At 41.3% G+C, this 12,404-nt stretch overlaps 1 protein-coding gene across 2 annotated transcripts in view; it reads left to right on the top strand.

The window, feature by feature from the left end:
* COL11A1 (collagen type XI alpha 1 chain) overlaps positions 1-12,404 on the top strand; it is a 334,641-nt gene that overhangs the window by 158,670 nt on the left and 163,567 nt on the right. For both annotated transcript variants that reach the window (XM_019501723.1, XM_019501722.1), the window contains exons 25-28: positions 662-715; positions 5,947-5,991; positions 7,850-7,903; positions 8,048-8,092. In XM_019501723.1, the coding sequence (XP_019357268.1) occupies positions 662-715; positions 5,947-5,991; positions 7,850-7,903; positions 8,048-8,092 (198 nt within the window). The remainder of the gene's footprint in view (positions 1-661; positions 716-5,946; positions 5,992-7,849; positions 7,904-8,047; positions 8,093-12,404) is intronic.

Below are 12,404 nucleotides of genomic sequence, written 5' to 3'. Positions count from 1 at the left end.
CTTTTGGGGTAAAAGGCAGGTCAGCTTTACATTACAAATAGATCTCTCTGATGTAGCTGCAAGTACTTAACTGAAACAAGAATTGCAGTATCCATCTTCATCTAATTCCGCTATATAGAGAGGTATCTTTTCACATAATTCATCACAGTCCTGTGAAACTCGGTGTCACAGAAAGTCACTGAGGCTAAAACTTTACCAAAATTCAAATTTACATGGATAATAAGAATATTAGCATTTTAATAGTGCAAAAATGTTGGAAGGGACAAGCAATCTCAAATTTCAAATCTTAAGCCAGTCTGAGCATATGTTATTCTGCATTTTCCTATTGTATCTTGCATCTTCCTTCCTTAGAGGTAGGATATTGGACTGGAAGAACCATGGATCCAATCCAATATGGCAATTTCTCTGTTCTTTTCATATTTGCAGTGGCATGAATTTAAAATAAACTGTTTGAAATCAGTTAAGTAGTTATGAATTTAAAGTGGTGTAATAGTAGAATTGAAGTCTCTGAGTCTAACATTTAGAGCAACTTTTTGTCCTCCCCTCACTTTTTATATTTCTCTCTATTTCTGCTTTGTCATTGTTATTTACAACCAAAGTTTGCTTCAACAACCTATTGGTTTAAAATTGTTCCTAAATTTATCTTTATTGTTGTGTTTAGGGACCACAGGGTAAGCCTGGCCTTCCTGGACTTTCTGGTGCTGATGGGCCTCCTGTAAGTAGTAGAATGTCATCCTTTGAATGTCTACATGTTGTTAGGAAATTTAGTATATTTTGAAGGGGCTAATCAGATGCATGCTTTTGCCTTTTAATGCACTCAAGTGAACAGCTGATATTCACATGAATAAAATTCTTAACATTGTTCAAAAGCCGATCCTAATTTTAAAATGGACGTTCCCAATAAATCGGAAAACCTTTTTGCCTCAGAAATTCACCTTTATGCCGCCACCAAAGGCCATTTAACTTCTTATACTGTCTTCTCTCAGCCATGCTCCCCACTGATAAACATATTTCCCCCTCTCTTATAAATTGAAGTCCTTTGCTATTTAATCAAACAAAACTCTCAATAACGTCACTAATTTTGTTTGGTTAAGAACCAGAGAAGTTATCCCAAAAGATGTTACTGCACAGATAAACATATTACAGATACACAATTGTATTTTAGGCTCTAACAATCTTTCTTTCATGTGCACATTGTTAGGGCCCCTCTAGATGCTCAGGTAAAGGCCTGATAGGATTTAATGTGTGATCCGCACAATTTCATCTCCTGCCATGACACAGAAGCATGGCAAGAGGCATGACTGTGGGATCTAGCATCAAATCCCATCATATCTTATTGCCAGTCATGATCCTGGGCTTCCCCTGCACCAGCTTCGAGCCCTGCAGATGAGGAGACTTCCAGCTACAGCAGCACCTCACGGGCTTTTGCGGATAAGAGTCTTGTTAGCTGATGAGACTCAGAGCCACCGCAGCCTGTGGGATGATACTGTGGCTGGGAGTCCCCTCAGTTGTGGGACTCCTGGCTGCTGCAGCACATGGTGCACCACTACAATTGGGAGCCTTGTCAGCTGATGGGGCTCCCAGCTGTGGGGGTGTAGCTTTACTACACATACAAATTGAAGCTGGATAGAAACCAACTATAAAGTTAGTATGCATTTTTCAGCTCTAACTTTATAGCTGAATGCACCTTTTTATGTCATTATAGTAAATTTGCATGTGCAGCCTGTCTAAATTCACTGTGCAATTAATCACATAATTGCATAATATGTGTAACGTGTAGAGGGGTCTGTCAGGAACATACACGATTGAAGATGTGATCTCTATATGATCTCTTGCTTTCTCTCTGGTAAACCCACATCCACAAAATTAGCATGAAATAGTAATATGGCCATATGAACAGAAGTGATTTTTGTTGCTCTGCAGTGGTTTTAGTTGGTGAATGTGCTAATGACATGATGACACCAAAAAGGAACAGTTTCCAATTAAAGAAGGATTAATTTATCATCATTCAGCTAATTTAAAACACACAGGACAATGTCTATGATGTTTTTGAAGATTTCTGTAATGTATTGTCGAATATTTCTATAATGATAATTTGTCTTTGTATCATTGTCCAAATGTATAAGGGTTTAGTCTAATCTGTTTGTGGTTTCTGAACATTCCTATGGTTTCCAAGCATTATGGTTCTTAAAAAATGTGCATTTTGTTACATATAAGATTCACGAAGAAATAAAAAAGCCACAATGAAAGATGATTAATCAGGTGTATGTAGAACTCCTATTATGTGTATGTGAGCTACTGCCTGCTGTTCAGTGTTTCCCCAGAGTTATCCTTTAGATGTTATGCCCTGAAATCCTTGCTGCCACAGGAGAATGGGTCAGCTCAGAGGCTGCACGGAGCATGGGCTATTTTGTGGTAGGAACTGGAAGATGCTTGGCAAGATGATGAAGATATTTTCCTAGGGCTGTCTCTGGCATTTGCTGCTTTTCAGCAGCTGCCAACTGCCTATTGACAGCTTGTCCTCATCCCAGGCAGGGCAGAGGGCAGGCTGTCGAACAATAGGCTCCCTCAAAGGCAGATGTGACCCAAGGAGAAGCCCTCTAGTGCCCCTTACTACAGAGCTTACCCTAGCAGTTCTCCATCTAGGGTCCTAGAACATATGCACGGTCCACTTTCTGAGCTGTTCTTGTGTTAGGAATTTCACAGAAATTTTTACTGCTCAAAATGAATGCCTGGCCATGGCCTCTGTACTCTTTTACTTGTCAGCATAAACTTTCATTTTATTTGGAGGGATCAACAGTGTTAAAATTTACATACTATCCCACAGTTAACTGGAAACCAGAGATGAGGAAGGACAGGCAGGATAAACTGAAGTCCCTGCTCAGTATCAAGTTAGCATTTTAGAATTATAGCAGACATCCACACATGCAGAGGTGTGTGCTTGCGGTGGCAATTTTTTTTTGCTACCGTGCATACCCCTGCACATGAATTTTGGTGTGGGGCAAATTGCCATACTTTGGGGAAACTGCCCTTTCCCTGCTTGTCCCAACTCCTGCCTGGAGGAGCTAGGGGACAATTAAAGGAGTAGAGACACTATAACCAGCAGCCAGAGCATCTCTTGGGAAGACCAAGCCTCTGTGTCTGCCAGCTTCTCTCACATGTGCTGTGCTGAGTTTTTTTGTGCCTTTTTTTTTTTTTTTGCCACCAAGATTTCCCAGTAGCAAAATTTGCCCCTGTGCTGCAAATCTGTAATGTGGGACATGTTTTAACATTCCGTGCATGCAGGTTTTTTGGGTTCCATGAAAAATTTTGTGGAGCCACAAACCGCACGTGCCTTCATGTCTGGATGCGACTATAGTGACTATTAAAGTCAATGAGCAGTCTCTTTCATCAGGCTTTATGTCCCTCCCAAAGACCCAAATGAATCTCAGACTAAAGTTCATGGGTATTTCAGCAAATCAGACAATTTCCACCATCTTTTGTCTACATAAAATTTCATTTTATTTGGAAGGGTAAACAGTGTTAAAAATACGTTACCCTGAGTTACCTGGAAACCAGAGAGACAAGTATGATACATAATCGTTTTATATCATGATGACTTGTAATACAGGACAGGAAGTTATAACCTTGTGCATTGAAAAGTATCTGCTTAAAGACTAGTTTTCTCATTTTTTAGATCAACGCGGGTTTGTTTAAGAAAAATGGGGAGGGGGGGGAAGGTTCTAATACCATACTTACCCAAATCCAGGATAACTTTTTGAATTTAAGATGACCTTCCCCACAATTACATGAAAAAATTATAATTTTGTTATAATTTTTTATGCATAGAATCTAATTATTGGAGGGTTGGCCAAAATTCTGTCCCCACACTGCTGCAGTGGGAAAAGCAGTGGAAGGAGGGAGGTGCTAGAGAGGCAGACAGTGTGGGGGGAGCAGATGGTCTGACCCCTGCCCCCTGGTCCTCCCCAACACTTTATCCCCTGCCACCTGTCCCCTGTACCCTCTGGGGTGCCTGTTCTCCCTGCTGCTTGCCTTTTTCTGCTGCTGATCCCCTCCCTGACACTTCCCCCTGCACCTATTGTCCCTATGGCTGCCCCCCTGCCATTTACTCCCACCCCACCTCCACACTTGGCTTTCTCTGCTGCTTGCTACTGCTCCCCATTTCTGCCACGTACCCTTAGTTAGGGCTCTGACTCCAGCTCTGGCCCCTGCCCAGCCAAGGAACTGTAATTGCAGTGGGAGCACTTCCAGTCCTGAGGCTGCGGCTGCCAGGCCAGAGTGGGGCCAGAGCTGCAATTGAAGGTAAGTGTGGGGTGAAGGACAGAGCTAGGGGGAGGCAGGCAGAAAAACAGAGGCATCGTGGGAGAGCAGCAATGGTACAGGACAGAATCTATGAGCAGAGGTGGTGGTGGGGAGGCAGTGCAAAAGGGTGGGTGCAGGGCAGAGGTGGTACAGTGCATAGACAGAAGAGATCAGGAGGTTGAGGGCTAGGAAGAGGTGGTATGGGACAGAGGTTGGGGCCAGAGTTATAGCCACAGCAGCTGCCTGCCCCCCTGCCTTGTATTCAAATCCATGGTTAATGTGTTTTTTCCTCACTTGAATGGGGTGGAAATTCATCTTTGATTCGCGTAAATATGGTATTGTTGTCTGAAGGGACAACTTTGTTGTTTATAAGGTATCAGATAGCTTTCATTTTAATCAATAGTTTAGCATGCGTAGGTAGATAGGTGCTGCATAATTATAATTAATAATAGTATATTTTTAGTTTTATCTCCTAGCAAACTAGGCATAAACAGTAAGGGTTTATGATTTAAAGATGATCAGTAGCAGGCACTTTCAAATTTGATAGTTGATGACATACTAAACACATTTAGCGTAGTTTTAAAAAGATGCATGCAAAGCAAAGCTGAAGATTTCAAACAAGACTAATTGACAACAACTAAAAATGTTGCTTAGGGATTCCTACTTGCTGTACTTTTCTATTAACACGTATTTACCTATGTCATACATTTTTGTGCCATTTTACTGTAATTTTTGGTGAGAAATAAAAATAATCAATCCTGCTTGATAATTAGCAGTGTGTGACAAGGTGGCTGAGTGGTTAAGGCAATGGACTGCTAAACTGTTGTGTTCTGCATGCATGGGTTTGAATCCCACCCTTGTTGTGAGATACTTGTATAAATCAGAGCTGAAGTACTAAACACCTGATTCTCCCTCTGCTGCTTTTCCCTACCCTGGGGGTCTTTAAGAAGAGGCTGGATGCCTACCTGGCTGGACTCATTTGAGTCCCGTTTCTCTTTTTGGGGTTTTTTGTTGTTCTCCCGCCCTGGCGGGGGGTCGGGCTAGAAGATCTACTAGGTCCCTTCCTACCCTTAATCTATGAATCTATGAATCTATGAATTAGACTGTCCTTTTTTTACATTAGCAATATAGAGCTAAAACAATTGCTGCAAAAAGTAATATTTTCAAGAAAAGACATGAAAGTAGTGTTATAAATTAAATAAGATCAATAACGTTACAGTTTCTCTGAAAAATTCTGTAGCTATATAAAAATGCTTTAAGGATTTCTGTATTCATTTGTACCATGTAGATTCATGTCTCAAAATCAAATCTTAGTGTGCATTAGATTAAAAGTGCTTCACTGTTGAAGTATTAACTGAAGAGTAGAAGTGATAAGGTTATTTTAAAGTACATTCACATCAACAGAGGGTACTGCCTAGATTTTTCTTTGTTATGTAAATTAGTTCTTACTAAGAAAAGAGAAATCTCTCTTCAAAATCAAAATGTATTTTTTTTATGCAGTAATCTAAAAGGGGCCTAGATTTGTGGTCAGGATGTAATTCAGGCATCTGAAACAAGTTCCCAAAAACACATACGTTCAACCTACATATGATATACACATATACAACATACATATTTTTGGTTTTTGGTTTTGTTTTTAATCAGGGTCATCCTGGAAAGGAAGGTCAGTCTGGAGAGAAAGGTGCTCTGGTAAGTTTCAAAGCTTTGCCTTAAACATATATGTCTTTCTTTATCTGTTGAGAGAACTTTTGCAAGTCTATCAACCATATAATGCATCTGTATAGTGCACTCAGAGTTATTTAGGGACATAAAAGGCATTTTTACACATACTCGAGGTGGGGCGGAGGTGTGCTTTAATTAGAGCAGCTCCGAGATCCATTCTAATTAGTGTCCACAGCATCTCGTGTATCGGTATCCTCGTGCTTCAAAATGGCAGTGGGGGTGGTTTAACTAAAGCTTGTCAAACGAGTTTTAATTAAAGTGCCCTGCCACTATTCTGAAGCCCGGGACGCTGATACACAAGACATGAAGGCTGCTGGAGCACACTAATTAGCTCATTCCAGCAGACTCATGTAATGGAATCTGCACCAATGTGCTGTAATTACAGTGTGTTGAAGTAGACTCCCTACATGCCAACAGGTACCCATAAATAATAGAAAACAAATCATAGATCGTGAGTGTGAATAGACAAACATATTTACTGATTGCCTTTCTGTCGACTCCACAGGCAGTTTTATTTTAACAGGGCATTTGGCATGTTTATATTTATTCAGATCTCCTTGGCATAAACTAACTTCATATACAAACTTGTAACTTCCTTGAATTTGCCTTCTTATACTATACTGTACCTGTCTGGACTGTTGAAAAACCAACTACTGGAAGATTTACCAAATCACAGACATGTATTGGATTTTTCAATCACCTTCAGCCAGTCAGTGGCAGTGAAAGGCAATTTATTTATTGTAATGAAGCATTTGAGGAGTATAGGCTTTATAAAACTGTCTGCCAGGGCTAGATTCTGAGACCCATACTCACACTGAATAACACCCTATCTAACATGTACTCCCACTGAATTCACGGCAGAAGAGGGCTGCGCAGCAGCTCCTTTTATCTTTCAGATTCCCTTATGCACCCCTCCGATGCCAGTTGGTGGAGGGCCTGCCCCTCACTCCCAATCAGCAGGGAGGTGAAACCCATGGTCTGAAATATGGTGTCATTTTAGCCTCCTGGCCCGTCAGCAGGGCCACTGGGGCCCCATAGCCAATCAGCAATGGGGGGGTGCAAGGGAACATGCAAGATTAAAGGAGCTGCTGTGCAGCCCACTTCTGCCATGAATTTGGTAGGTCTCTAGTCATGGGACTGTTTGTAGTAGAAAATACTATTACTTATAAATAAGGGTGTGAAACACTGGCTCATTTGCTCTACCTTTACCAATTTTTTTTCTTAATCTGTTGCTGAGGAGTATGTATTATAGAATTTACAAAGGTTTATCCATACCTGATTTTATACTTGCAAATGTACAGTGAATTGAGCTGTAAAAGTCCTGAGGAAACAGTGTAAAAAACACCAGGCAGTATAAGCAAAATGTTGTGAGTGCTGTGAATTTTTTACTCAAATTTTAAAGATAATCTTTACTTAATAGAATCAAATTTTGCCATCTTAGCTAACATAATGGTGACTCCAAAGGATATAAATTAAGTAAAGAATTGTTTTGTTCTCCTGAGATTTCAGATGATCATAAGGTTCATCCCTTTAGATTCTCTGTATCATGAGTTCATGGTTACGCATCCTATTTTCATCTGGAATTCCTCAAACTATAGATAGAGACACAGAGAATCTCCAAATCTATAAAGAGATTCCAGAATAAATTTGAAAGGTGTTTTTCTTTTCCTAGTGGCTGCCAGCCAAAAAAAGGCTGTGAAGCCCAGGATTATTCTGACCTCTCATGCAAGACCCACTTGCAGCACAATTAAAAAACAATAATCACATTCAGTATGTTAACTGACTAAACATACAAACAGAGTTTTTCTACTCCAATGTATTTCAGGGTCCTCCAGGTCCTCAGGGTCCAATTGGTTATCCTGGTCCTCGTGGTGTTAAGGTATAACTATTTAAAATTCCATTAATTTTTGGATTATTTTATTATTTAATATTCGTGTCTTAATAGTTTAATTCTCCTGGTTGAAAACAACTCGGCATTTTTTCTTTCTTTCTTTCTATTTTCTTTTTTTTTTTTTTTTAACAGGGAGCTGATGGTGTCCGTGGCCTGAAAGGCTCCAAAGGGGAAAAGGTAAACCTAGAATTTGACTAGGCCCATATATATATGTTATTTCTGCAAACAAAAGGGAATTTTTTAGTATATCTTAGCTTACTCCTGCCCGCTCCCCTTTGCCTAAGTGATGTCAACATACAAACATATAGGAAGTATATGTATGAAACATGACTAAAGTTTACATTTGCATTTCCCTGATACTTCTGTTGCTACATACAAAATAGGGTCAATCACCCTGCATGCAGCCTTCACTTATTTCTAATAATTCCCACAGGCCAAAATTACATGTGTTTTGGTATAACATGCTTACTATTCTCAGTAATCTGACAGAAAATGGTGTAGCACAAGAGTCTCTATTCCAGCTCTCTTCTAGTGGAGAATTGTCCATGAACTGGGGAGACCCTGAATAGAACTGGATGCCTGAAAAGGTTTATTTCAGTCTAGCACTGTACTGCAAACTACCACGCCACACCACACATGGAAATCTCATCTTATGGCTATATTTTCACAATATGGTGGGTTTTTCTGGGCCAAAGATTTTTTGGGACAATATTCATGCGTGATTATTAACGAGCCATATCGTCCAATAATGATCTGATTGCCAATATGCAGCCCAGCAGCTTGAAGAGCAGTGTCTCGTTGGTAAGACTGTTGTGGGGGGAGGGAAGGGGCATGGAGGAGGAAGATCGAGGCCTCTGAAGTAAGGGAGGGAGTGGGGCCTAGAGCAAGGGCAGGCACTGGCCTGTCAGGGAAGGGCATAAGATGGAACTGCATGGCTCGTCCTGGGTGTATGGGTGGGGAGAAGTGGATCCCACCACTACTTTTACCCCCAAGGGTTCCATGGGGGGCATATGTCCCCTGGATCTACGCACAGGGCGAGGGCAGGCTGGGGCCAGGGCCAGTGCTGGGCTCTTTGCAGTGGGGGGGGGCCGGGGGCTGGCCTAGGGCTGTGTTCAGGGCAGGTGGTGGCAGTGCTGGGGTGGGGCAGTCTATGAAGGGACTACAGCCACCCCAGAATTTGCCATAGCTTCCCCGTAATCCCCCCCCCCAGTACCACCACCTGCCCTAAGTGCAGCCCCTGCCCAACCTCCAGCTGGAAAGAGCCCAGCACCTCCCTCATGCCCAGCCTGAAGCAGTAGCCCACCCTCACCCTGTGCACAGATCCAGGGGCACATGCCCCCCATGGCTCCCCCAGGTGTGTGCATAGTGGCAGCATCTCCAGCCCGCCATGCTTCCCAGATGAGCTATGCAGCTCCATCTCATGCCCTACCCACACCTACATCCCCTGCCCCTATCCCAGTCCTACTTCCTCCCTCATTGCAGGGACCTCAATCTGCCCCCCCATCCCTCCTCCCAACAGACTTATCAGCCAGACACTGCTGTCCAAGCTGCTTGGCTGGCCACATGCATGTTGCAGCATTGATCGGAGACAGTGTTAGCCACATCAGCCAAAAAAAGATGATTATGTCAAGTTTCTTTTTTTTGGTGCTGATATGGACCGATGTATTGGTGCACCTCTATTTTTTTGTTTGTTTTGTTTTTTTTTAATTAAGGGCTCATTTATACAAAAGCATTGCTATAAGACCTGTCTTTCAGAATCAAATCCTTGGAGCTGTTGCAAGCATTCGTGCTTTTATAGATTTTATTTGAATTAATCAACTTTGTTTCAGGGCTATTTATTAAATCTAAGGATGCAAAAAAGATGGTCCTGTTTGCATTTCTGGAGTGATAGCACATTTTGACTAAGTAGCCTTCTTCTTTTTATGACCAAGCCACAAGCACAAGTTGTGATTCAAAATACAGGAAATGTAATGGAGATAAAAATTATATAGTTCCATATCATTAAGTAATATACCTACATTTACAAAAATAAATACTTGTATCGATAGAATGTACTCTGCAGTTAGATGGGTCTTCTGAAGAACAGTTTAAAAACTAAACTCTTCTTGCTAAGTTTGAACATTAAAATCCTCTAGTGCCACCTATGATTCTAATATTTGAGAGAAGCTGCTAAAAAAAAATCATTGGACCCTTCTGTGTAGATAGTGGTGTACCATAAAGATATATGGTATACCACTGTACTGAAGGGTCCAATGATTTATATATATAAACACCTTAGACTCTAAGATAATTGCTATTGTAAAGCATAAATACATCTGCTTACAGGCAGTACTCGTCCAGATCATTCAGATGATATTGTGACATTATTATGAAGTAAATTGATCAATCTGGCACAGATATCATTGACCTCTGTCATGGGATGGGAGCCTCAAGGGTGGCCATGTTCTCTTAAAGCCCCTTGACCATGCCAGTTTGCCCCGCTGAGCACCCTCAGTTCTTCCCCACCACATCTTTGATTAAAATATAAAAATAGGGAGGCTGCCTTCAAGTCCTCTTGGACATGGTTTGTTGGACTCTCTGAACCCCATGGGTTCTCAGACCCTTTGTGGGTCCTGTTTCACTATGGGTGTTTTGGGGGAGGCACCCTAGCCTTATGGGCTATGTGCATGACTCCAACCACCCCTTTACCATGCCCTAGGGTTTATATGGGCCTAGGGCCCTGCCTCTTCTGGCCAGTTAACCAGGTGCAGGGGCAGCCAATTCCCTCACTAGCCAGTTGTCATGGCAGCCTGCACCTGGGCTCTTATCTGGCACTTTGTGTTCCCTCTCCAGGCAATCTCTGCTCTAATAGGAGCAGGCACCTTAGTGCCCTGCAACAACCTCAAATGATGCCGAAGATATCTGGGCTTTTTTTCTCAGTATTGGCCAGTGGACTATCACTAGAACATTTGGATTGTTTGTTTCTTTTTGGTTACCAGAAAAAAAGGAACTGAGATCATTAATTTATAATCAGCTTTCCTCTGAGATGGTCTAGTTCTTTTAGCTGTCACTACCTGAAACTTCATCGCTACAGGTGAAGAAGAGTCTCAGTTCACTTTCCAACCATTTGATCTGACTGGCACAAAGTCAGTCCTTACTGGTTTATAATAAGTTCTTAGTTTTTTGGATACCAATACTGCCCCCTTGTAAAACTGAAGAGCTCATACTTAAAGTTTTATCTTGCATTCCAAACATCTCTCTTTAAATGTTAACAAATTTGTCCTCCTGGAATTTTAATTTATGGGTTATAAAATTACCTCTGTCACCTGAAATACTGACAATTGTGGTTTACCTAAACGTTTTCCTAGTGGGCCTTTCCATCAAATCATTACTTTTTACAGTATCTCGTGCATTGGAAGTGTTTACCAAAGCACAAGCTATTGAGAAAGGAGATGTGTCTATCCTTAAATGTTCTGAACGTGAATAAGTACAAAGTCTCACGTTGGTGCCTTTCTTGAAACATTTATGTCTGGAATCACTTTACTCCCAGGGCTATAGCATGTGAGAAGTCCTTTTTCATATATTAGATGGAGTAAAAGAACCCCATGGTTTTAGCCTTGAGAATTATTACAATTGGCTCTGATAGGGGAATAGAGAAAGCTTATCTTGATATAGGAGTCTCTTTCAAAGTGAATAAAACACAGTGAAGTAAAGCACAAAGCCCATTCTGTTTCACTGGAAGCAACTGGAGATCATCATCACTCATTCCTGGTCTACTGCATTGACTGATAGTACCAATAATACCACTGCATACTGCATGCACATTTTCCCCAAAGATTAACCTTCCAAAATTGGGGTGCATGTCTTAAGCAGGGAAACTGATTTTCTGCCTAAAATGGAAGCATGTAGACGCTATAAGGTGGCTACTTTTTAATGGTGTTGATATTCTAATCAAGCTGTCCTTTCTTCAGTATTTTTTTCTCTTTGTTAGCTAGTAGTTTCTCTCTTACTTTACCACCCTGCAAACTATTTTAGCTTTTTTCAAAATCTTAAACCCACCTGTGGAGTCCAGTCTTCAGCAACAGCTACTGTTTCAACTTTTGGCTGAGTACTCATTAGCTGCTGACAGTTTAGCCATGGAAGGGTTAAACCTGTAGCTTTTTATTTTGTCTGAGCAGGGAAAGGAGAGTGAGTGAGCTGAAGATTAGGCCCTGTCCCTGCTTTATATAGCCATAACTCTGCAATTTGTTTTTCTTCATTTTGTCTTCCCAAACATAATGTGTGTTTTATTTGGAAGCATGTGGTATGTGAGAAAATAAGGCATTTAAACTTCTAAAATTCTCTGAAATGTAAGAACATTATAGAGAAATGCTTTCCTATGTGCTCATTCAGCATAAACACTTCCTTCTCAGTATGCCGATGACCAAGGATCCAGCTTTTCTGTTTGCTGCATAAAAAATACAGATGTTCTCATTTAAAGGAGAAAATCTGCAGGGTGGGGGGGGGGGGG

Source organism: Gavialis gangeticus, unplaced genomic scaffold (genome assembly GCF_001723915.1).
Source record: "Gavialis gangeticus isolate Ggan-Ray unplaced genomic scaffold, GavGan_comp1, whole genome shotgun sequence".
NCBI lineage: Eukaryota > Metazoa > Chordata > Crocodylia > Gavialidae > Gavialis > Gavialis gangeticus.
This window is presented reverse-complemented; position numbering and strand designations above follow the sequence as displayed.